Source organism: Emydura macquarii, unplaced genomic scaffold, assembly GCF_026122565.2.
Source record: "Emydura macquarii macquarii isolate MOO-44397 ecotype Brisbane River unplaced genomic scaffold, CSIRO-AGI_Emac_v2 contig_2372, whole genome shotgun sequence".
Lineage (NCBI taxonomy): Eukaryota > Metazoa > Chordata > Testudines > Chelidae > Emydura > Emydura macquarii.
Window position 1 is genome coordinate 1,094,151 of NW_027132509.1, and position 26,740 is coordinate 1,120,890.

A 26,740-nucleotide genomic window follows, 5' to 3' on the forward strand; every position below is an offset into this window, starting at 1 on the left:
TTGGGTTTAGGTACACTGAACATTTGTTCACACAAACTGACTAGTGTGACAACCCATAACTACCTGATCTGTGGATAGAAAGAGGACTTCAGTGTCCACAGCTTTGAATTCAACATTTTTCACTAGCACTAAATTTAATTAGAAAAAATGTAGAAAGTTATTTTCATGATAAGATGACCAGACAATGTATCAACCATATATATTGCATCAAATCAAAAGTTGATAAATGGTAAAATTAAGGATGGAAACACAGTATAGATTACACAGAATAGGGAATGAAATGATGTGGAAATGGCTTAATTATTTATTAAAATAAGATCTAAGATGACATTGAGAGAGATGAAACCCAGGACTGGCAAGCATTATTTTCTGAAAAGTAATTTATGGTGTGGTACAGAGATTAAAAAAAATAAAATAAAAGTATACAACAGCAATGTCATGTCACCACAAAGTGAATGGAAGTAGGTATACTAAAATATCTTACTAAGGCCTTGTCCATACACCAGCTGGAATCAAAATCATTAAATTGGCTTTAACTTACATCTTTAAGCAAGACTATGCACTGACACTCTTATTTTGGAACCAAAATAACTAAAGATCTGAATTTAAATAAAGTTAGTTATTTTAGCTTCAATTTGTGTGTAGACAACCTCTAATATGTGCCTGAAACTGAAGCCTGAATGACGTTACTCCAGATGAGTGTGTGACAAGTGATGAATCAGAGGTTAGACAATTTATAGATATGGCCAGAATATATATATATATATATATATAGATATAGATATTTATAGATATGGCCAGAATTACATCTACCTCCCTCATTCAGAGTGCATGCTTCTATTTGTTATTGAAGTTGTCATTCAGGAGGTATTATTGGATATTCAGTTACTGTGAGATGATCATTCAGCAATCTGGGAAAGGAGCTTTTCATCTTCATCTGGCCAGACTATTATGACTGTTTCTTTCAGAGGCAGACCTTGCTACCACCAACTATGCCTTTCTCACCTAAATATTTATAACTACAACATGTTCTACACTGAGTTACAACTAAAATCAACTTGGACACTGAGGCTCGCACAGAATGCTTGACTTCTACTTGTAATGTATTACTTGTTATTAAGTCATTTTATTAAAAAAAAAAAAAAAAAAAAAAAAATACAGAAAAGGTACCAATCCACAAAAAGATCTGGGTTCCTTGCCATCATAGTATATGAAGTCCATGACATCAGTACACTGTGATCTCCAATGGTTCTCGGTTCCTGTGTGGAGTTTAAAGTGTTGTTTTGGAAGATACCTATTCAAGAGACTGCCTCCCTCCCAGGCCATTCTGCAAACCTACTGTCAGAGGTTCTCAAGCTGCAGCCCCCTCAATGAAAGAGAAGGCAGTGCCAGCAGGGCAGTCACCATAACCAGCCATAACATTTGGAGAATCATTGATTCAAAATAGCCTGAATTAGTGGATAAGACATTCCGGGCGCACAGCAAAGTCTTTTAAACAGGCTTTTGATGATATATGAACACATGGGCCCAATAAAGGGCAGGTGTTTGTAAGGATAAGTGGATGTATTGATTGGATTGATTTAAGATTTGGGTTTTTTTTTGGGGGGGGGGGGGGTGGGGGAATGGGATGAGGAGAACCTGCTGGCTACTATCTTACATGACTATTTTAATTGATTTTAATTGATTAATTAATTTTAATTGGTCTCTTTGCCAAGGATAGCCTCCTTTTTGTGTATTAAATAAATAGCCAGGAGAAAAACCACATACTTTTCACTTTTGTCAATAGTGCCTGTAAAGAATTTTTTGAGATTAGGTCCCAAAATAGAGATTAAAAAATCCTCTAACAAATTTCAACATGCAAGATAAACGGGAATGAAGAAAAGCTCAAGTTGGAACATTTCAGAAAGTTTTGCATCTCAAAGCACAGCTGGATGTGTAACAGGTCAGTTCACTATGAAAAGTAGTAAAGGAATATATAACAAATGCTTAGAAGACAACAAGAATGAAGAGGATGCCAATGAGATGAGTGACATCAAAAGTAAAAGATAATGGAAAACCATTCTTGTATAGCCCTATCAATTTTAGGTACAGTACATGAGAATAAGAGTTAAACACAGAAATTTAAAATACTACTATAAAAATGTTGTAACAAATTATTTAAGAGTCAATTATCGGAAATTATAATTTTCATACTAGTTCAGGAATTTATATGGTCTTTTATTTTATCATGTTATGCTTTTTTAGATTGCCAGAAGCCTCTGGGCAGAAGTGACCAGAGATGTACAGATGTCTGTACAAACCTGTACATGCTCTCTCTTTCTCTCACACTCACACACACTTCAGTGGCAACAGAGAAGTGCTTACTTTGCAATAAGAGAGAAAAAAGCTGCAATGTATTGGTAATGCAAAATGAAAAAAAACTTAGTTTATAATGGAAGTACAGGCATAATTACCATACCTGCTAAAACAGCTGCATTTATAAGGATATAACACGGAAATGTTAGAGAGACCTTTAAAGGCCTATTTTAGAGATATCCTTTAAACAAATCTGAGTATTTTCCAAGATTTGGGAACATTAAAAACATAGCATCTACAGCTGATGTTCCCAAGAAAGAATTGGAACTGGAGTGCTGCAGGTTCATTGGCTGAGGTATCAATGAAAAGTTTGGAAAGTGACTGCCTGAGTCAGAACTGGATCAAGGCATTCTAACCATTTTTATGAAGGCATTTTTATGAATGCAAAAAATCATCAATTGCAAAAAGAAAAAAGATGTTGCACAATGGCATGTGAAGATTCCTTTTACCACCAAGTTATGATAAACATTGTTTTATTTTCTTAAATCTTGTGCCAGAAAAAAAAATTAAAATACAAGATGCATAAGTCCTCTCATCATGCCTCTGCTTGAAAACTTTATTGCTTTTTTTTTTTTAAATCAGTTTTCCTACAGGTTCAAAAAGTAGCACATAAAAATCTAAATGAAAAAGACTACTTTTCCTGTCATATGTTCCTGAAGCTGCAATGAACTTGTAAATATATTAACAAACAAACAAAACTCTATGTCATACACTCTGCAGTCTTCCTAGGAATTCAAAATCAGCTGGTAGCCTTCACTTCTCATACCTATTTTCTATAAAGCTCTGGGGAATTGCTGACAAGGTTCAGCATTGTACAGAATATTAAATATCTCTTTTGTAATACTCTAGTGACTCTTGAGTCTGTCTCTTACAGCACCATATGCACAGCTGCATTGGAAAGAGGAAGCTATTAAATATATTAAAAGGTAGAAATATTACCAATAAAGACACTTCATCAAATAACTGGATCTCATTTATCCTCAAACAAAGCAAGAAATGTTAACACTACATCAACATAAGAAAATCACTCTGGATATAACACCACCACAAGCCTGCTCAACATACTTGAAAGCAGAAACAGAGTTTAATAAACTCAATTAGCACTTTTTAAACAATCAAAATAGCATTTAAGTATCAGAATTCTTTGTGCTCAAGTACAACAGGCCTGACTCAGAGAGGTATTAAGCATCTTCAACTTCCGCTAACTCAACTAGTTGATCCTCATACCTGAAAACGGTGTTCTTATTCTAACTGCCAAGCTGAGGTTAACAGGATATTACACCAAAAAAAAAAGTCTTTAATAAATATAATAAATAAATAATAAAAACAGAAGAAAAAAGAATCCTCGAGGTTATTTCAGTTTTTTTTTTTTTTTTTTTTAAGAGAAGCTGCATTTGTGTACATATACCTGAAGGTTTGTTCTCCTTTCAACACACATGCCTGGATCTCCAGTTAACAGTAATGGGAAATAATCCTGACATGTATGCATGCAGATACTTATGTAGAGACAGTAACATTTTCCAAGATCACCTCAGTGCATGAGGAGCCTAAACCCAATTTTCAGAAAAGTCTTAGGACCAAATTGTTAAAGGTTTATAGGCACCTAAAAATGCAGAAACATGTCTTGTAGGCACTTTTGATAATTTCAGCAGGTGTGCGTCTTCCTCTTTAACCATCTAAAGCTCTTTAAAAATCTGACTCTAAGTTGCTTTTGAAAATTTATCCTTAGGCCCCAATCCTGCAAACTGTCGTTTGCAGACGCACTGCTTCTAGGGGGCTCTGCAAGAGTGCACTATTCTTTCACATGTTACATTACGTGGGATAGATGCTTCCTCTCACACTTAAAAATAAGAGCTTTAAAGATACAGAACATATTTAAACTTGGGCTAGCCACGAATATGCAAAAATAGAAGTATTTCACTTGTTCATGCAGTTATCACAAGGATTTTATTACATCAGTGCATACAATCCTGGAAATCAAGTCAGTTGCACTTTCTGAGAATAATTTTGCAATACTATAGTTCAAGCATTACTTTCAGTTAGATTGTAAAATGGATATGAAAGTGCTGTAATTCTACTGTACAAAAAAGTTGCATTGCCCTAAATGGAAGGAGTGATTTTTCACAATAATTCTTGATTACTTAATTATGCATCTCATTTTACCTCTTCCACTTTATGAACGTGTATATCCACTTTGATTTACTTAAATCAAGTTTTTGTTAAATTTTTGTATTTCTGTCGTCGTCTTTTACTTTGTCTTACCGTGCTTAAAGATACGCACGTGACCAAGTGTTTGCAGGACAGGGTTTAATCATCACTTTCAATTATAGCACATTTAACACCACTTAAGAACTAATTTAGAAGAAACAGTGAAATCTGTTTGAATTAAACTGAAATAGAAATTAGCACATTATTAAAGTTATAAGTGTTAGCATCTATTTCAGTGGAACAGTTGCAGTTCCTTTGACCTACCTTTAAAAAGACAATAAATTTAAAAACTAACCTAGGCCAGTGACTCTCAAACTTTCCAGACTACTGTACCCCTACCTGCAGAAGTCTGATTTGTCTTGACTATCCCCAAGTTTCACCTCATTTCAAAATTACTTGCTTACAAAATCAGTTATAAAAATACAAGTGTCACAGTACATGATACTGAAAAATTGCTTGCTTTCTTAGAATTATATGGTAAAAATGAAACAAATCAATTAGAATATAAATATTGTATCTACAGTTAGTGTATAGTATTAGAGCAGTATAAACAAGTCATTGTCTGTATGAAATTTTAGTTCGTACTGACTTCACTACTGCTTTTCATGTAGCCTGTTATAAAACTAGGCAAATATTTAGATGAGTTGATGTACCCTCAGAAAACCTCTTCATATCTCCAGGGGTACATGTACCTTCTAGTTGAGCACAACTGACCTAGGCCATGATCCTGCAATGGACAGCAAGAGCAGACTTCTACAAACATACAGAGTTAACTACAAAACTGGGGCTTTAGATGGTTAAAGCAGAAAGAGCAAGTGCAATTTACACGCTTAATTCATGGCTTGTCCACACAGGTTTTGTACTGATTTAACTATATTGGTTTGGGACTGGTACAGTTAAAGCTATATGACCTCTAATGTGGATCCAGTACAGTGCTACTTATACCAGTACAACTTATTTCCATATATTGAGAGAAATAAGCCACACTATATCAATATAATTGGGTCCACACTGGGGGTTGTACCGATTTAACTACTTCAAAAAACAAAACACCACCCACACCCTAATAAAAACGTTACATTGGTACGAAAAAAGAGGATGTTTACCAGGCCTTAGGATACTCAGTCTTTAAATATATAGTACATTTACTGTACAAAATAGTATTTATAAGCATAACTTTTACATTATTTCCTTGGAGTTCTAGTTGTAGAATGTATTGATTAATTACAGTTTTATCTGACCAAGGAGTATGTGGCTGCTGAAGGAGGCTACTGCAATAGAAGAAACTGCTAGGAAGTGGACTAACATGAATAGACCAACTCCAGTTTGTCCCTAAGGCCCAAACCCTACCCTGCAAGCTTCTCTGCATGGGCCTGCAGTGCAGAACAGCTTGCAGGATCAATGCGTAAAACTAATCAGAAAAGTACAGTACTAGTGTGGTAAACCTTAATTTAGTCAAAGTTCATTCAGGACCAAATAATACATGTGAAAAATTGAGAGTAATTTAGTTTTGCACCACATGAAGACTGAACACTATATTACACAAGTTGATGCTAGACATATGCTTGAGTTTAAGGGCTTCCTGAGTCCAAAATATAGTCCAAATTGTATACCACGAGTTGAAAATGGTTGTATAACTGAATAGTATAAAAAAAAATTAAAATAGAATGTAAGAAGATGATAAAATTATCTACAATTTTTATAAATATTACTTTTTAACATCTATGGTCTCACTCTGTCCAGTTAGGCCCAGGTGATCAAAGGAAATCCTACTGACTTCAATAAGGATATGCCCTTGAAGAGTTCATTGTAGGACAGAACTTATGATAAATCAGGGAACAAAATGTAATCTAATTTAACTGAAATGAATAGGTATTTTTACTTTGGTTATAAGGCTTCTGATCTGGAAGTGCATACCCAACACCCCCCCCCCCCCCCTTCCCCCCCCCAAATTATAATACAAAACATCACTTACTCTGTTTTTCTTCTTTGCTTGTCCTCAAATATATCATTTAGATTTATTGCCACCTGTCCCAAAAACTTATCCAGCCCCACCAGTGACCTGTGCATGACAATCAGGTAGAGGATGTATTTTTCTGGATTCCCCTGCATCAATAATCCAGGGAGCTCGAATGAGGCCTCTTCTTTCCAGACTGGATCCAAGGTCTTCTCAGCTACGGAGGTGGAGTATTTTTCCTTGCCCAGTTGTATTATAGTGTAGGTATCGTTGGTGCCATTTTTGCCTTTTGGCTTCAGATCTTTGGCTTGAAGAACTGTAACCTGCACGTGGGTTGGAAACCACTTCTGGGCTTGCTCTGCCAACATCATCTTTGAAGGGTTCCAGCAGTAATAGCAACAAAATAAAGTCTATAACTCTTCTAATTACTGCGTCAGGGTACTTAAAATGGGGCTCTCTCTTTTCTCTGAATACTTTTTTGTTTGGCTGGGTTTTTTTGAGAGACACACTAATCATTGCTGAGATTTTTCCCTCCAAAGAAGTCACACCTTTAGCGCTTTTGCTAATTTTTAAAACAAAATTAATATATTATGTTTTTCTTTCACAGCAATGACGTAATCAGCTCTTCTTTACTCAGTTTCTCCTCTCACACCATAAAGAAAAAAAACCAAAAACCAACGCCCATGTCCTTTAATAATTACCCTGAACTTTATCAGAATTCCCCTTGTTTCCCATTCCCAGCAGGGCAGCCTAATGTGGCAGAAATTCCCTGTCAGTAACTCCTTTGCAAAGGGAAGGTTTCCAGGGCAGTAACCAACTCTAGCCTGCAGCTCTTCACACCCACAAACTCCCCCTCATGATAAATACTCCCTGGTCTCCCCCCCTTATCCCACACACCCCCAGGAGCCCCAACATACCCTCCCCTTTAGATCTTCCCTGCATGTGAAGATCTAGGGCCCCGTCCACAGCACTCCACCACTATGTCCCACCTGGCGCTGGGAAGCCCAGGGGTCACCTCACTCAGTCTCCCCTTCACATCTAGGAAGGCCAGGGGTCCCCCCCCTTAGCCCCCACCCCAGGTCTGGGAAGCCCTGGGGTCCCCCCTAAACCGCCACCCAAAATCTGGGAAGCCCTGGGGTCCCCCCCTAAACCGCCACCCAAAATCTGGGAAGCCCTGGGGTGGGGTGGGGTGCGGTCCGCTCCCTCCCCGGGTCTGAGAGAAGCCCGGGGGTACGCTCCCTTCCCCCTCCCGCCCCTCGGTCTGTGAAGCTCTGCCCCAGCTCTCACAGGCCTCCGCGCCCCGCCGGCCTCCCCCTTACAGCCTCGGCGCCTCAGTCCCCAGCACTGACTCCAGCTGCGGAGGACGGGGGAGGGGGGCGGGCTCCGGCTCCCGGCGTGCGCGCGGCGGTGCCAGGCTGGGCCGGGCTGGGCTGGGCTCCCCGGCCGTTGACGAGCGTGGCCGGCGGCTCGCAGCGCGCTCGCTCCCCGCGCTGACGCAGCCACCCCCCCTCCGCCCACACACTGTCACCACCGCGGGGCTCGGCCTGCTGCTGACTGGGCCGCGTCCGCCTCCCCAGCGGTCAGAGGGCAGGGTTCTGTGAAGTCCCCTCCCTGCCGGCCAGCCAGGGCGGGCCTGGTCCTAGGGAGCCTTTGCCACACCTCACCCACCTGCCTGAGGAGCCTCCTGGGCTGAGCTGCCGGGAGCTAGTCCCAGTCGCGCGCTGCTGTGGGGAGAGGAGGAGGAGAGAGGAAGGGTCCCTTATTTATGGGCAGAGGAGTTCACCCTTACTTCGGGGGAGAGGGAGAATAGAGGGGTCCCTCTACTGTGGGAGGGGGGCTCCCTAATAGTAGTGGGGGGAGGAGAGACAAAAGCCTAATGTAGGGAAGGAGAAGGAAAAAAGACACACCTCTAATATTTTTATGGGCAGGAGGGGGCCATCACTGGGATGGGGAAAGGAAGAGGGGACTGCTAGCGTCTAGATGGGAGTGTGTGAATTCCTGGGGGGGTTTTATAGGGGGAGAAAGAGACCCCAGCTAAGATTTCAGGTGGCGGAAGGAATGCACGGATTTGTGGAGGAGACAGCGAATGACTCCCCCCGGGCTGTGATTAATTTTAAAGTAGTTTTTTGAAACATTTGAGACAAGAAGACTGGGGGAAACCTGATAAAAATCCTCAAATAGATGAAGGGCTTTTATTAAAGAGGCCAATGATCAATTGTTCTCCATGCCTGCTGAAGGCAGGAGGAGAAGTAACAGGCTTAATCTGCACCTAGGGAAGTTTAGGTTAGACAAGGGAAAAGCTTTCTAACAACAGGCATAGTTAAGCTCTGGAATAGGCTTCCAAGAGCGGTTGTGGAATCCTCTTCACTGGAGGTTTTTAAGAGCAGATCGGACAAACACCTGTAGGGATGGTCTAGGTTTACTTGGTCCTGCCTCTGTGTAAGAGGCTAGATTTGATGACTTCTCAAGGTCCTTTCCAACCCTACCTTTCTATGATGCTATGAAAAAACTCCTGCAACTAAAAGAAGATATTGCTGTGCATTTAAATAAGACATTTAAAATATCACTTTCTTGGCATATAAATCATTCAGATTGTCCCAGCATTTTGAAACTACCAAATATTTCACTATTTCTGCATTAAGGAGCAATATTCACACTTGAGAAACAAGTCTAGATGTAGAACTAGTCCACTACTGTCACTCATCTCTGCTATTTAAATAGGTGTGCCTATTTTAAAGGTAGTTTTCAAAATTCTCACTCTTGTGATTCAAGCATTTGCAAAGTCTGCTTTAAGAAACTCTGAACTCTCATTTTTTTCAAGTCATCCCAGCTTGACCACCCTGTTTAAATTAAAGATCAAAAGTAACTTTAAAGTGTTTGGGGATATTTAGATTGAATGGTGTTACCCCTAAGGGGTGGGCGGGGGGGCTGTTGTAGTTACAGCTACAGATATTAGCTATATTCCTGTATACATAGGCAAACACTTTATAGTTGCTAGACTATATCCCATCAATACAAACCATAAAAAACAAAGAACTAAACAACTGTGTCATTCAACACCTCATATACACTAGTTATCAGTTTCCTTTTGCAACCCAGCTGCCTACACCACCCACAGCCCACGTCTCCATGCTCATCCTGAACAGCTATTGATACTCTTGAACTCTGACTGTGGACTGGCTATTTGTTCATGTGTATTGATGTATTGATGATTAAATAGGGTCGGTGTGTTTTAATAAATTACAGTGTATGTAGTTTTCTAATTGAATTGAAAGATACATTTGGGGTTTTTTGTAATAGCTAGAGAAAGGTGAATGGATGATCCACATTAATAATTGTGATAAATCTGGTATTCATTTTTGTGTGAAAATTACAAAATTAAATCTGCATATCTGTTTGCAAAGTTGTATTATTATTATGGTCAGAATTAAGGCTGCACATTGGCTGTTTAAGATGAACAACTCTTACACACACACACACTCCTCCCTTGCCTCTCCTACATCCCCTGCAGTATCCCCAAGGATCATCCCCTAGATATGGGCAAACACTGGAGTAGAGATGGGGGCTAAAAGGAGCATGAAAGGATGAATAGCCCAGGGGAGTTAGCATGACTGTTGGTGAGCATAGGATATTACTGGTAATGTGTAGGGAAGAAGATAGTTTAAGATGGGAGGATTGTGGCAATGGTGTTTTGCAGAAAGCTTGGGTCACTGGGAGAGTTCTTTGTGATCTTGTTGAACACCTTGATTACATCTTCCACAAGTATTCACAACAGAAACAAAATTTTCAATTTGAATATTTGCAACAGATGCTGAGAGATGGTCATTCAATCAGGAGCAAAAATATATATCATATCACCTATGTGTCCTCTCAGAACTAACCAGTACCACCCAATTATCGAAAGTTTAAAACAGATAGGTAACGACTGATCTGCTGACCAAATAATTTCAAATAATGCAAAAATAGCAAACTGTTTTCAATTTGTAAACAGAAAGCATAGAGAAATTCATTCATCAAATACATTATTTTCTGCAATTTATTCATTCATCTCTACAAGTAGACACAAACGTGTTGATCCTCTTTGGTAAGTACTGTTCTGCATGCAATTGGAAATGAAATAGAAGAATGGAATGGTCTCAGGGCAGCCAAGTGTAAAAGGAGAGTGTTTTCTTTTGTAGGGGCAGCCAAAGTGTCAACTCTGATGTGGAATCGGATGTATTGTTGGCTCACTGGGTGAGAGCAGAGAGGGTATTTAAAATTACTGAAAATGACAGAATTCTGCCACAACCCTTGGCATTCCCTAGGTTTATTTAAATACTGATTTCTTGAGCCAGACACACACAGAAGAGTGAATTAATAGAGAAAGATGGTGCACATGAGAATTAAGACTCCATATTAAGTATAACTGTCATGGTTACAAGGCAAGAGTCCCTTGTCTCGGTCATTATTTTGTTTCCTGTTGATTTCCTCCTTACGGCCTCCTTTTATTTAACTCTACACAGTCAGGGAGGATCATACCACACAGATAAACCGAGGACTATATGGCATTTATAAACAATAATAAATATTCTCATTCTCCACAACATAGCTATCCATTATTAGTTTGTGATAATTATTTATTTTTAAAATCACACTAATCATATGTTATTCTTTATCCAAATTCGTTAACTCTAAGGACATAAACCAAAACTCTCATTTCTCCCTCTCTTATTTTATTGGTTTTGGAGTGTTTAGAGTTCAACAGATCGGTCATATTTATATTAAATATAGGAGTGCAAATTCAGTAAACAAAGGGTCATACTCAACCCAGATTTAAGAGTTATACCAGGGATAAATTTGGGTTACAGTACATAAATGCCATTTATTTTCAGTTTTACATAAATATCTGCATTCCCTTTTGTTAAAAAATTTCTAATAATTGAAGGAAATAAACAAGTTTATTGGGCTGGAGATTTCATAAGGATGACCAAAATATGCATCTCCACAAATGACATACTTTTGTATTTAGTTGAACCTGAAAAATTGTTTTAAAAAAGGAATAAAACTATTGGAGGAATACGGTCCTCTATCTGGTCACCCAGTGAACTGAGGAAAAATCAGAGACTTATCATTATCTGAGTGTGAGGTTTCTCTGAAGCCATTTTTCATGGGGTTTATGTCTCATTCTTTCAGAATAGATTATCTGATAAGAAGTTTTCAAAAATCTCAAAGACCATTATTTCACAAATTATTCTGAAGTTATCAACTCCATTAAGGACAGTCTCAGAAAATGGCACTGTTTGTCTCTGCTGAAATCATTTTTAAAATGAAATGATTCTCCAAAGAAAACTATTCTTCTTGTTTGAAATAATCCCTTATACTATATAATGTCTTGCAAGATTCTTTAGTAATACTTCTTTGAACTTGGGTAGCACCTTTCTTTCAATGATCTGAAAGTGTTTCATCAGCATTAAATATTCAGCTTCACAATACTCAGCGTGCCAGGTGTTATTGTACCATTTTAAAGATGGGTAAATTGAAGAAGAGAGAATTTGTTGCATGTTCAGGATCGCAAAGAGAGTTGATGGCAGTCAGGAATAGACCCTAGGAATCCTGAATTTTGTATTATCTATTATCACACTGTGATAGCTAATGTGCAAGTAACAATGAGAGGACGTTAGCATTTGCAAATATCTGGGACTACTATACATCCATCGTCTTGGTAGGTGTTAAACTGGTAGTTCACTGTAAACTGGTGGGGTATCTACTCACCTTTAAATAAAAAAGTCAAGAAGCCACCCTTATTGAGGTTTGGGTTTCTTAATCAAGAGATCAGTTCAAAAATAACATTAATAAATCTTGGTGTTCTCCTAGGACTTTTTCCCAGGTTTAGCAGTTTCTAGGATTCTTCTCATTAGGCCTTCTCTGACCCTGTCTCCCAGTTCCTTTCTCCTCAGGGAGCAGTGTAATGAGGCACACCCGCTGTGACGTTTTGCGATTCAATCCAGACCAGTGAGAGGTTGTGTCACCATCTGCCCTGAAACCTAGATGTCTTTAATGCTCTGCTGCTGGAGCTCCCAGCCTGGACACCAGCAGCTGGCAAACAAGCATGTAGTTCCTGAGGGTCTGTGTGTGACGTGCTGGTCTGGTTCAACACTCTGACTCCAGCAGCCTGCTTACCACACAACAACCCACCTTTGACTCCAGCAGCCTTGGTTACTATTTGCAGAGTGACCCAAACACACTCCCAGTCCTGAACTTCCCCAAAACCATCTGCCCTGCAGTGTCCAGCCCTCTCCTGGAACATTCAAAGATTTAAGAAGAGTTATTGCTCCTTTAAAAAAATGAAAGCACAACTTATTACTTTAACTGGCGCTAACAATCACTTCATTTCAAATGCAGCACTGGGTTGGTTTAAGTAAAAAGTAAACATTTGGTTATTAACAAAAAGATAGGTTTAAGTGAGTTCAACTACAAGGGATAAAGACAAAAATGGTTATAAGCAAATAAAAGTAAAAATGTGCTTTCTAATGGCTAAAACCTAATTTAATAAGCTACAGTCTTTATTCAAGGTAGATTTCTTGCCAATTTTTCTTTTTCCAATCCATTGCTGACTTTCTCTTAGTCAGGACCTTCGATGGAAGAACTTGGTGTGGTTTCTCTCATGTTCCTATGTAAAAATTTTTTGCCTAAGCAGATTTTCCATCTATATGTCATTCCCAGAGAATTCAACCTCTTGGTTGAAGGACTCATCTTTTTCAGCTTGCAAGATCTCTGACCCCTTATGACTGTCCCGTGATGGATGCCAAGATGGCTCTCTCTTTATATCTTCCCAAACTCTCTGTTTTGTGCCCAAACTCAGGATGACCTCATGCTGTTCTTCCCTGCCTGTTGCAGTTTAAGCATATGTACTCCAAGCTACATTCTCCAACATTTTTAGAACCCTCTTCCCTTTGGAACACTGTTTATTCTTAAAAATTTGAAGATGCTCCTAAACTTCTTCTCTCAATACAGACAATTTGGTTAAGAACAAGTTATTGAAAGAAGAATGGCTACAGAATTTGTGCATGCAAATAGAGAGGGAATGCAAGCTGACTCTAAATCCTATCCCTTTATGAACATGGATAAGAATTACCCAATACCAAGTCATACAACAAATACATGTCACACATTCCAAACAATCTTCTGTGCATCTTCTTCCCTGCACTAAATGTTGGAAGAATCGTGAGGACTGTGGGAATTCTGTAAATTTGTTCTGGCACTGGCTAGAGTTACAAGCATCCTGTAAGTCAGTACTGGATATAATCTAATAGTCTGGATATAAATTAGCTTTAGGTGTATTACTAGAATTATTTGGGGACTGTATTATGAAATTTATACTTAGGGCCTTAGATAAATCAGTTACTATACTGGGGCCAAATTCTGCTGTCATTTATGTCATCATAACTCTAGGATAACTTCACTGAAGTCAGATTTACCCTGCCCCCTATAACTGAAAACAGAATTTGGTCTTTGATTATTATTTACAGCTTTAAAGACCATTTTTCTATACTGGAAATTCACCAGCTCTACTCTATCAATTTGGCACAATGCAGCATTAGAACTGTGCTTAGTAGAATTGCCTGTTTATGAAAACAAAACTTTGTGGTCTACTTTAACCAAAATTTTCTTTGGGGAAACTCTTCTAATAAATAAAGACCAAAAGAGATAGTGGATATAGATTACTTTTATTGATCTCTCATTTTGGATAACATTTTTATTTGTATTAGTTTGTTCCTAATGCTGCTCCCTCCTCTCCTAACTGCTGTCAGTGTTAGGGAAATTTTCTAAAAGTTCCCTCCATATTGCTAATATTGGTTCAGCTCCACTTGTGAAGGCAATGATGAAAGTGCTGGTGTACACAGGCCACCTTCTGAACTGTTGTTTTAACCACTCTTTTATTATTAGACCAGGGATACATGACATGGTGGTTAAAATAGTAATGGCAAGTGGCAACTCATCTACACTAGGATTCCTACCATTGCTAAGACTGGTGGAACTACCTTAGCATTGCAACAGCAGTAAATGTTCCTACCATAGTCAGGATCCTAGAATTTTCAATGTCTCTTTATATTGTTCACTGCTTATCTGATGCACCACTGTTCCTGTGATTACCATTTACGTATACAAAGATATTGTCTATATAATTGTGAAGATGCAATGAACAAATGTAACTAAAAGTTGCCTACGTGAGAGTATGTTTTCAAACCCAAGCCTGCCAGAAAAAGTTTAAAACAAATATGTTGAAGAGTGCCACAGAGGTAGGATAAATGGAGGAAACTCTAATTCTTAAGCAAATTTTCCTCTAGAAATAGCTTCACTAAAGAAGGAGCAAAAATAATACTCATGTAAGAACATAGAAGGCTCAGCATGCAGCAACATTCCTGACTTTATGGAATGCCAATGAATGGATATAACTTCCTAGCTGTAATTCAAAACTTGTATACAGAGCACACTGGGATACTAGCCATATATTTTTCAATGCAGTTTATTGTTCTAATGTGAAGTTGTCTGATTTTATCTTTTGTGAGTCATAATGAATTAAAAAATACATCAGCCAGGTCTCATGAGTGATTTTAAATTACCATCAATATTTGGTCTCCTTTCAGTTTCTCCTTCATTTCCTTGATGCAACTCGAGCTTTTTTTTCTCTCTCTCTCTTCCACATGCTGCTGCAGCATCACAAGCATCTCAATTTGCAATGACAGAAGGTAATTCAGCGTTAGGTACTGCATGTTGACCTGCTGTTGGTATATATGAGTAGCTTTCTTCAGTATCTTGTACTGTGATCTCTTCCAAATATCCAGCTCACTAGATCCCCAGTTTCTAGGAGACAGGCAGGGCCAAAATATTCCAGAGATGTATGTTCAGGTAGAGAGCAATGGCATCACAGGTTGGTTCCATTCCTGGGTTGAGTGGAGTGGGAATAAGGTGCTGAATAAAAGAAATTCCAAAAAACTAACATAACTGTTAAAGTAACCTTTGTTGGGGTCATTCATAAACAATTCTCAGTACTGACTTTAGATAGTCTCACTCTAACCAGAACATCAGTCCATCAAACACATCACTGAAACAGCCTTCAGGTGACTTATATCTCAGAAGGCAGGACCCAGTTCAACACTTCATTAAATATCTAGTATATTTTCTGTTGGCAAGCTACTTTATCAAGAAGTCCCGTCCAACATCAAGCCTGAGACTTATGAATATGGGAAGAGACTGAGGAATGGTGAAGACAGGGAGAAGTAGTAATGACAACAATTAGGTTTGTACATTGCATCGATGGGTCTGAATCAGGAGCAAGATTTGCTCTCATTTATACACTCTGCATAAAGTTATCTGTTGAGATGTACACTGAGGATAAGCCTGATTTACAAAGATATTTAGGCACTTAAATATATAGATAGGTGCTGTGGGGGCAGAGGCTCTCTCGAGTCCCTCCAAACCCTGCTTCCAGTCATTTATGGAGGGGTTCTCGGAATAAAACAAACCGACCAAAGAAAGGTCTTCGCCCCTCTTTTTCCCTTATGAGAGAGGGAACTCTGCATGAAAACAAAGAAAGGCAAAGATGACTTGGCTATCAGGCATTCTTCCTGGATTCTGCCTTTTGGGTTTAGTCTGGATATTGTCTTTTAATGGGGTGTACCTCCAGCTCCTCCTCTTAGGGCATATCGTGATGCAGCTAGTCCAGGCAGCTTCTGGAGCAGTGAGGCCTACTGCTATCTACCTCTAGGTTAGTCCATCTCTGCTGTCAGCAGTTTCTGTGGTGGAGCAGCCCTCCTCCTGTACCAGGTTTTCCCTTTTTAAGCTCCCTCCCACTTACTCAGGCAGGAACAAGCTCTGCCGATGAGCCTTGCTAGAACTGAACAGGCCTAGAAGAGCTGGTTAGTCTCCTCTCCACCAGAGTGAGGGCATGTCCCTTCACAAGTGCCTAGTGGGATTTTCAAAAGTGACTAAGGAAGTTAGCTGCCTAACCCTCCCCCCCCCCCCCCCACCCATTGATAGTCAATGGGAGTTAGGTGTCTAACTCATTTAGGTGCTTTTATAAATCCCACTAGACACCTAAACACCTGTGTAAATCTAGCCTGACATCATTAGTGGATAATCAAGATTGGTGAGATGCTCTGAAATAATTTTTTACACATGATTGGTAGGACTGCTGTAGTTAATCTCAAGGATGATAATGCAGTAGATAATCAAAGACAGTTTGGACTTTATGAAAGGATGAATTACTCAGGAGTAGTTAACTTGTAGGACTATGACTGACACTGTCTTGTCAAAGAACAAGTGATAGAAATGAATCTTTGTTATGGATTATTATTAGTTCTTTCCACTTAATTACACTGAGGTCTGATCATTACTGAAGTTTATGATATAGTTATGAAGTTTAATAAATATAATTTCATGGCAAGTCTGAAAACAACACTGGCAATGTTATGAGAAGAGAGTGAATGGCCCAATTAATGTCATAATTAAAGTGACAAGGTAGGTGAGGTAATATCTTTTATTGGACCAACTTCTGAGACAAGCTTTTTTGCTTATACAGAGCTCCTTTCTTCAGGTGAACGTTCATCCCAATTCTCTTGGGATAGGGTTTATTATTATGATTATGATTATTAATTTATTTATTAATTTGTTTGTTATGTACCAGTGTCTCAGAAACTTACACCATGACACCTGAAATGTCCTGGTATTTCCTTTCATCTATCCAAATGTTTGGGATTTTTTTTGTAACTACAAAATGTTTGTTCAAGATGTACTGTTATACTGAGTAGAATATGCTCTGTGTTAACCAGGAACAGGCAGTACAGTGGAAAGAGTGTTCGATGTAATGAACAACGTTTGGCATAAAAAGCCAAATGAGTACTGAAACTATCAAAGCTGTCATTTTACTTATAGTGAATGTTAGTGATACTTGTTCAGTGTTTCAGGATAAATTCATTCAGAACACTAAATTACTGGAAAATCTCTCCACTCCAAGAAATATGAACATATCACTGTTGAGTCACAAACTGGCTGTAATGATACCAGCACTTTTTTAAAAAAAAGTATATTTTTGCCTTTTGTATGACTATTTCATGACCTAAAAATATTGCCAAAAAAGTGTCCCAGCTTTTGACTTTGAAAATATGGTTCCTTTAGGCATAGTGAGAGCATGGGCCAATTTACTGCCAATTGCTTATTCTGAGTATAGTGTATTTCTTCAGGATCTTTAAAGATTGATCCTTGTAAAAGTTAAAAATAAAGAGGCAGTTCATATATTTTAAGGCCAGAAGAGCACATTACATCATCTAGTCTGACCTCTTGCATAAATCAGGCTATAGAATTTCACCCAGTAATTCCTGTATCAAGGCTATAATTTCTTGGTTAAACTAGAGCTCTTTTCAAAAGAGACACCCAATCTTTTTTAAAGAGTTCTAGTGATGGACAATCCAGCACATCCCTTCGTAAGCTTTCCAGTGATTAACCTCACTGTTTAAAATTTGCACCTTATCTGCCATCGGAATTTGTTGAGCTTCAGCTTCCTGCCATTGGACGTTTTTATGCCTTTGTATGCTAGATTGAAGAGCCCCCTACTATCAGAAATCTTGTCTTCATGTTGATCTAATAGATCACTATCAAGTCACTTCTTAACTTTTATTTGATAAAGTAAATAGATTGAGCTACTTAAATCTCTCACTGTTGGGCAGGTTTTACAAACCAGAAATCGGTCTTGTAGCTCTTTTTTTATCTCTTTGCAGTTTTTTTCTACATCCTTTTTGAGTGTGGTCACCAGAACTGGTCACAGTATTCCAGTAATGGACCCACCAACCTGTATACAGCTGTGGTTATTGTGCCAGAATCTGAAGTCTAATAATTCTATCTATGCTTTATATTTAGGAAATTTAATATTGGATATTGGAGCCCTGTTCCTTCTTTTTCACTATAATTAAAAAGCATTGAAAGATGTCATAAGTTAAAAAATAAACACAAACATTCTGCATTAAAGCATCATTATGGTTGCATAGATAAAAATCACAAACTCATAAAATACATACATTTGGTTTCCAATAGCAATGTTTATGCAGCCACAGTGAAAGGTTTGGAGAGGTTTGCAAAAGTTATGCTCCATTTAAATCCTGAATCTAAGTCTGCTTATGGTCAAGACACATCTGTATGGCAGCAGCATAAAGAGAATGGCATCCAGTTTAATATCTGTCAGATCTCTTTTTCAACCACTTAATAACCAGGTATGTAAATTCTGTGCAATAAAAAGTTCTGACAAGTAGACCAAGAATAACTTTTTATGTGGTGGCTCCCACCCTAAACTTCAGCTTCTATGTGTGAGTTCCCCCTTATTATATCTGTCCCTACTCTCCATTTCTTGATGGGTGCAAAGGGGTTTGAAAAATTACCTATGGTTTCATTTGAGGAACTGCCATTTCACTCACTCACACACAAATTCATCCCTCGACATAACACCATTGACTTCAGTTTTGCTACACCAGGGGATAATTTGGCTCATTAATTTCCTCTCACTTGCAGAATGCTAAGGCAACAAGAATTTTATTCTGGCCAGAATGGACAAGTGACTGGCCTTCCTTTAGGTGGGTTGTGGTTTGGCTCTTTGGACCTGCCAGCAAGAGCTATGTGTTCACACGACCTCCATCTTCATTCACTAGCAAGAAAGAAACTGAGCTCCATAAATGCCATTTTCTCAACACCACCTGCAGCCTTTAGCATCCAATCGGATCTAACAGTCCACTGAAAGCTAGTTTGTGGGATTGGGGAAATATAAAATACTAGGAAACAAGGGTCTTTATTCCAGATTCCTTGTAACTGGACTTACAACAATCAGTGGTGGTGATGCTTTTCTTTTATTGTTTTTAATAAGACACATTTATTGCTGCCTTTTGATAAACAAAAGTAAAGCTGTAAAAGTGACTTTCATTTCACATTCTTCTGAGTTCTGCCTGGGTCTTATACAGCCTCACTTGTTCAAATATTTTTTGCTTTACATATCATGCTTGCCACATTTTTTTAACAGCTAGTCATTATCTCATTCAGTTGTTTTAGAAAACAATTTTCTTTCCAGGAGCCACCTAAAACTTGAGTTAAAGTTGTGTTTAGGTTTTGGAAAACTTGTATGAGACCTGGTCCTGTGTCCTTACTTACATGAGCAGTCCCATTATATTCAATTAAATAATTCATATAAGTAATACTCCTATTTAGCATGACTAGTATTAGATTACACATTTGAAACTGGTTATGTCTTTTTCCCCCCTCATGACAGTTTAATATGTTAGCTGTGCAAGTTGATTACAGATCCTTACATTTCACATAGGGTCTACTCCAGCAGTCTTTATGCAGGCAAATCTCCCACTGACTCCAGCTGGACCGCAGGATCTGGCCTATGGATGACCTAGGATATGTGCATGTGAATTAAAAATAAATACTCCTCTGGAGATTCGTCAGTGATTCCAAACTATTTAAGGCTTAGACATTTCCTTCATCTACTGGACTAGTAAGCATTTCACAAAATAGGATTTCCAATATTGCCGCTAAACTCTCTGGAAATATTCTTTAGTATTTAACAATTCACCTTCTTAAGTTAATACCTATTAAAACCCAAAAATGAATTAGATTTGGAATTTCCTGAATTCTTGTGTTTGTCATGCAAATTTTCAGTTCTGTTCTTTTTATGATAATGTGAAATAAAGTAGTTTCTTATAGTAACATTGTAAATCATTTGCTTTCTATTACACGCAGCTGGTTTTGTTACAGTAATGATTTTGTATGGGTGCACATTGCAAAGCATATTAAAGGCAATGAGACATTCTTTTTCAGGGCTCACAAGCAATTTTGATGTTTGCACAAATATAATGTGATAATGGCAAAAAAGTAATTTACTATAATATATTTGTGGGATTGTTCCCCCCCCCCCCCCCCATGCACCTACTCATATAAAACTTTGTTTCTGTTTACAAAGATTATTCCCCCCCCTTCCCCCCTCCTCCCTCCCCCCTGCAGATATGCAGTCTACAGTTTTCAGCTCACTACAGATCCAAAATCAAAATTGAAAACAGCTGGTGTTATGCGGGTGTCTTACTGTAGCTTACTCAAAAGAACACAAAATGAATGGTAAGAATTAAATAAACCACAAATTATTTTGGACTGTTAGAAATAAACATTTCACTGCTGGTTGTTGTTTCAAAAAATATTGCCTGTATTTTTGATATTCATCCTTGTGATCTAATATAAATGATGTTCTACTAGTTTAATCCATTGTTAGTCCAGAATTCTTTTATTATTATTATTATTATTATTATTATAGCCATGCGCTATAAAATATTTCTCACTGGGTTTTGTTGGCCCTTGGCCAAAGAGTAATATTGTTTCAAGTGGCATGAAAACACAATATTAAAAGAAATATTTCCCTTTGTTGTTGGCACGTACCAATTTCACACCTTGAAACAAGTCTAATCACATCAAAATGTGATGTGTCTACTTTCAGCGCACTGGATAAAAGAATACTACAGAGCGAAGCGAGAGTCAAGAAAAACATCACAATTGTATCAACATTTTGTTCATTTTTGTGCATGATTGGCAACTGAAACAACTCTTGTAGATTATCAAGTTGCATATAGGTTTATAAAATATGTACAAAGTTATATTTTTCCTGTTTTTCAATAAATTGCTTATTATTGTTGTTGTTGTTATTATTATTTTGGTAATGAAAATGTGCCACCAAAGAATGGAAAAAGATAGTGGAATTTTTTTAACTTGTGCAGCCTCCAAAGGGGGCTAACATATCATGCACATCAAATACAAGTACCTGAGCCTGAATAGCAAATAAATACATCCGATACTTTGCGAAAGACAAGACTGAAAATAGAAAGGGCAGGCTATTGTAGGGCACTTCATTACCCAGTAAAATGTAATTTGATCCATTTGCAGGAGTGAAGAACCAAAGATGGTTGTTTCAGAGTGTAATTGTGCCAGGAAGATATAAGTACCAAAATGTGTTTTTTTCATAGGTTTTATGGAACACATGTAGTTACGTTTTTTACAAGACACTAGGTTGCCCTAACAACAGGAAAAAGCAAAACCTGTGCAAATGTTATAAATCTTCATGTACATTTCTTCAGTCAAAAATAGAGGGCAAGCTCATATATTTTTACTATAACTTTGTATAAATAAAAAAGAACCAGATGCCCAGGTCTAGATGAACTGTAATCAGCATAGCACCTGGGAAGGGGAGGGAAAGGTGATTTTAATCCACCTTTTCACTCCCCTAGTCCTGGTGTTCTGCAAGCTGAAACGGTACCTATCTGTGCACAACATGGCAGTATTAAAGATGGAGTTTCAGCTTGAAATCCGAACTATGTTAGTCAATTTTAAGATAGATTCTTTATGGGTAGTTTAAATTAGTTTTGTATAGACTTTTACCAATTTGTTTTCTATTTTGAGTATAAAAAATAATTATGAATTTTGACCCTATGGTCTTGAACTTGCAATAAACACATAAGCAAGAGAATATGCTTGTCTCTTTAAAAGTGAGAGGCAGAACTTAATTAGCATATACTTCCTTCTTCCTGAGTCCCTCTGGGCTGGGAGCAAGCAGACAAAAATACTTGAGGAAGGAGACAAATTGCCCTCTGCACTTAATATGGGCTGTTATAAAAATTACATTAGAAATATTAGTAACACAAGAGAATATTGCACCTGGTAAAATGTTTAGTAAGCCAAAGGCCTGGGAAAGACAGAAAAGGCACAAAAGTTTGGTGTAAAATTCAACAGGCTGTTATAGCCATCGTCCCTTGGCTATCCCTGCCAGTTCCCAGTCCCTTCCCCTCAAATACTTCTTTCCCCGGTCCCTGATTCTTCTAGCAGGGCTGGGTGTGATTCCTGCAGACTGGATATGGGAGGCACACACTCCTGGAAACTCTTCCATCAAACTTTGTTTTTCTCACCCCTATTTAATGCTGGATAGAAGGAGATAAGTGAGAGCTGCCTCTGCTTGCACCCTTGCTTCTCCACTTGCCCAAAGAGATGCTGTTCCCATGCTTGGCATGCGCAGCACAAACAGGGAAGCAAAGATTCAGTCTCAGGAGACAGCAAACTCTACAGAGGTTCTGCTGGTGGCAGCTGGAAGTGCAATCCAAAGTCTGCAGTTCACTCTCTCAGCAGCAACCTCTGGTGGCTGCAGCCAGAAGTACAGCATCAGTTATAGCTCAAATCCTTTGCTGTCAGAAACCTCTCATGAGAGGCCCGTTTTAATGCTGCAAAATCGCAATACTCACCAAAATAGTGCGAAAGTTGGCAACCCTGGCGAGCCTCAGTTGCAAAATGCTGATACTGATCCAGATCCACAAATCCAATTCAGAGTGTTTCAATCCGGGGGTTTGGTTCAGGCCCACCCCCAATGCACAGTATCTGTATGTAGAAAGAATCTTTATGAAAGAGATTTGAAATGTATTTAGAAGTATGAAGAGCCATTGATCATTAAAACATGTTTTAAAACCTCCAAATACACAAAATTGGAGCTCATTATAGAGTCATCACTTGCCCATTTTCATATATATTTTTTCAAACGGGCTGCTTTTAGAAGCATCTGAAACTCATACACTTTATTTCTTAATACTCATTTAAGTACTATTGTAGATGCCATAGAAATATGACTATATAAGGGAAAGACCCATAGCTATATAACAAGGAATAAGGCATTTAACACATTTTAACATATAAAAAGGTATAGCAGCCAGAAACTTAACACATTGGTATGTTTTAGAACCAAGTACTTACAAAAAAGAACCTAATTTAGCTTCAGAAATGAAGGTTTATCTATTTGTGCTGATACAATATTATACTAAGCAAATATGGAAAGTGAACAAGAGTTGGCCAGGGTCAGCAAGTCTGCCCTTAATATATATATATCTATATTATACGTATTTGGTTACATATTAACTTTCTTTGCACAGTAATTGTTTTACCTGCCTTGTAATATGAAGCTGGAGCACTCTTATGAATTGACCTCCTCCAAGTTTCTCCAGTTCTCCACCTAAATATCAGGGGCTCCCCCTTCCTGCTTCTGCAGAAGTCACACAAACTCCCATACTGTCAATGGAGGTTCTCTTGAGTATGGATTATGTAAAGTAGTGTAAAAACCTCGCGATTTAGCATCAGAAATTTGGCTCTGTACAACCTGATACCAACACCACCTGTATTTTAAGTGCAGAATTAGAAAAGGCACTGGGGAAAGAGAAAAAACATATTAGGGTTGCCATTAATATTTGAGCTGTAATAAATTATATAAGGTTTTTCAGGAATCTCCATGTCCATAAAAAAGCCAGATTCTTTGCTGTGTCTGGCTTAAACTGGGTGCAAAGGAGGCCTGATCTTCTGCCTGGAGGCCGCTCTAACTTGCACCCTGCACACAGATGCCAAGAGACCATCTGCAAACTGGAGATTGCCAAAGTGCCTCATACTTCAGCCATTCTGCAGCCCTACCTCTGCTCACCCTTCCTCTACTGGGGGCGCAGAGAGGGTGATGTAGGAGTTGGTTCTGTCCTCTCTGGGGACTCCCACATGGCAAGGAGATCCCCATTAGGATACCCAGGGCCAGTCTCTGCATGAGTGGAGCATGGCAGAGAGTCATTAGGGACGCAGAGTTTATATCTAATAGGTGATAACAATGCCTTCCCTGAGCTGCACATGGTGTGACAACTTACCTGCAATAATCATCATTACCAATGGCAAATATACTCAAAGTGCACTGCTATAGACCAAAGCAAAAATAAAATAAAATAGAATAAACTCTTGCCCAAACCTGACAGAACATATGAGCACACATAATAGATGGATAGAAAGTCATCCCAGAAGTCAGCTATTCACAACATACATATAAAAATAACTTCCAGATGAAATCACAGGTGTTCATCAAATTGATAAAGAAAACAAAGAGTCAGGGCTGGTCTATACTACACAGTTAGGTCGACATAAGGCAGCTTACATTAACCTAATGATGTCAATGTCTACGCTATAGCCTTCCTCCTGCCGATGAAAGTGCCCTACTATACCAACATAATGATTCCACCTCCATGAGATGTGTAAGGCTTATGTCGGTGTAGTTAGGGCGAGGCAGTGTCTGTGTAGACTCTGCCTCCCTTACAGCTGCTGTTGCAGGGGCCGTGAAATTGACAAGAAAGCTGGGCAGCTAGAGCCCAGCTGCCCTGTGCTCCCCACTAGGAGCAGGGGAGGGTGGACTCCGCTCCTAGCTGGGAGACGGGACAAGAAACCCAGATGGCCAGATTGGTTCCTGGCTGGGAGCTGGGGCCAAAAGCTTCTCTCCCCAGTCCTGGCTGGGCGCCAGGGTAAAAAGCTAAGGCAGCTTCTCAACCCATTTCTGGCTGGGAGCTGGGGCCAAAAGTCTGGGCAGCTTCTCCCCCCACTCCCGGCAGGGAACAGGGAGCAGAGCTGGGGGGCAGCCTGCAGGGACTCCAGGAGCCTGTGGGGCAGCCGGGCTCCCAGCAGGGAGCTGCCAGCAGGGCTAAGAGACGGGGCTCTCAGCTCCCCATACTGCCCCTCTTAGTTGGTGGAAGTGCTCCTGATGTAGACATACATCACTGACCCAAGGAGGATAGTGTGGACATGAACCACCACAGGTCGACTTACATTTCTAGTGTAAACATACCCTCCTTCTTACACTATCAGCATGCATCCCACAGAAAGGAAAGAGACTGTGAAACCTTCATTAGACAATGGGCTAATGAACTATTATCCTGGAATTCTGGGGAAAGAAAACTTCACTGTTAACGCAAGCCATGCTAAGGAAAACCTAATGAGAAGTGGTCTTGTTGATATGTTCCAAGCAACTTTGGAGGCCATTTAGAAGGTTTGGCCCTAAGGTCTGGTGTACACTAGAAAAGTTTTACTGGTATAACTAGGTTGGTTAGGGGTGTGATTTTTCCCTGACATAGTTATGACAGTAAAAGCCTCACAATAGACATATTTGTCAGTTTAAAGGTGCCTTATACTAGTATAGTTTATATTGGTTCCTGAACTGGAATAAGTGATCCTGGCATAAGCATGTGTATACGAGTATAACTTAATTCATGCTAGGAGTGGTTGGCCCCTGTAACTATGCTGGTTATAGCCGCAAACCTTTTAAGTGTAGACAACTCATAAGTAGTTAGCCCCCATCCAAATCCTGCCAACACGTAGCCATACTTTGCTAAGCAATTCACTTGAATTTCAGCATGGTCTATTAACATGGAAAGCCAGAAAGAGTGGAGGGAAGGAGCTTCATTATAATCCCTCCTTTCACTATGGCCTGTTATTAGTGACTCTTATTCAAGCTAAGAATTTGTTTCGTACAGCTGCAAAAGCTATTTTTTATTTTTGAAAGCTCATCAGTTTAGAGTTGGTTTAACTGTGGGAGGCCATATCCTTTTACCCATTGGTGTGGAAGCTCAGGACAGACAGCTGTCTCGTTGTCAGCTGGTAGTAATTCATTCAGCACCCAACTTGATGTACATACATGGTTTCCACTACTGACTACACTTTTGGCCATCAATTAGCTTGGCATGGTGTCTGCTAACAGTTAAACTTTTCTACAGTAGAGCCAAACAGCTATAGATTTAGATGAGAAGCCTGCATGACAGTACCAGGCCATTTCTTCTGCAGAAAAATAATCCCTTCTCTATGACAGCATTGAAGCATTACTACTACATTAATCATATCTATTGACAACCACAGGCCCTAGCTATTGACAATCGCTGCAGTTGGAAGGGAATACTCAGATGTCAGGTAGGTCTGCTTGTCCATAAGTCAGCATTTATTGTAGTGGGTGCCTGGAAAACCTAGGGAGACTACATGGAGTGCTAGAAATCATGCAACAAGCAAGTAGTGATTGTAGAGTGCTTTGTGCGCCAGCTGCAACGTCATGTCTTAGCTTGACATTAGGAGCCAACATCAGGTCAAAGAAAAAACACTATGACCAATAAGGGAGAGTTTACACATCGGTCTTTCTGGCACAAAAATACCACTGTGCTGAAAAATCCATACAGCAATTCCTTACCACAGACCCTGGCCAAGATACTCAGAGCACTATGTGACATAACAACAAATTAAAATACAATTACAAATAATTTAAAATCACCCTCTTACAATTCAATCAGATAAAAGCAAATGAGAAGGCAAAACAAACAAACAAACCTAACAAAG

The 26,740-nt window shown here is 39.0% G+C and overlaps 1 protein-coding gene and 1 long non-coding RNA gene across 4 annotated transcripts in view; both read right to left on the bottom strand.

The window, feature by feature from the left end:
- Positions 1 to 8,234, bottom strand: part of RAB11FIP2 (RAB11 family interacting protein 2) — a 41,768-nt gene extending 33,534 nt beyond the window's left edge. The window contains exons 1-2 of one of the 2 annotated variants that reach the window (XM_067561302.1): positions 8,189 to 8,234; positions 6,539 to 7,082 (exon numbers count right to left, since the gene is read on the bottom strand). In XM_067561302.1, the coding sequence (XP_067417403.1) occupies positions 6,539 to 6,891 (353 nt within the window). In that variant the 5' untranslated portion in view covers positions 6,892 to 7,082; positions 8,189 to 8,234. Of the gene's footprint in view, positions 1 to 6,538; positions 7,083 to 7,807; positions 8,057 to 8,188 lie in introns of those variants that run through there. The other variant, XM_067561303.1, reaches the window with a different exon arrangement.
- Positions 8,235 to 15,026: 6,792 nt separating this feature from the next.
- On the bottom strand, positions 15,027 to 23,731 carry LOC137161802 (uncharacterized). 2 transcript variants are annotated; one of them, XR_010922179.1, is made up of 3 exons: positions 23,513 to 23,731; positions 22,819 to 22,951; positions 15,027 to 15,444 (listed from the first exon to the last, which is right to left on the bottom strand). It is a non-coding gene; the product is annotated as an uncharacterized lncRNA (long non-coding RNA). The 2 variants fall into 2 exon arrangements; XR_010922178.1 differs by having other exon boundaries at positions 22,819 to 22,968.
- Between the last annotated feature and the right edge of the window lie 3,009 nt (positions 23,732 to 26,740).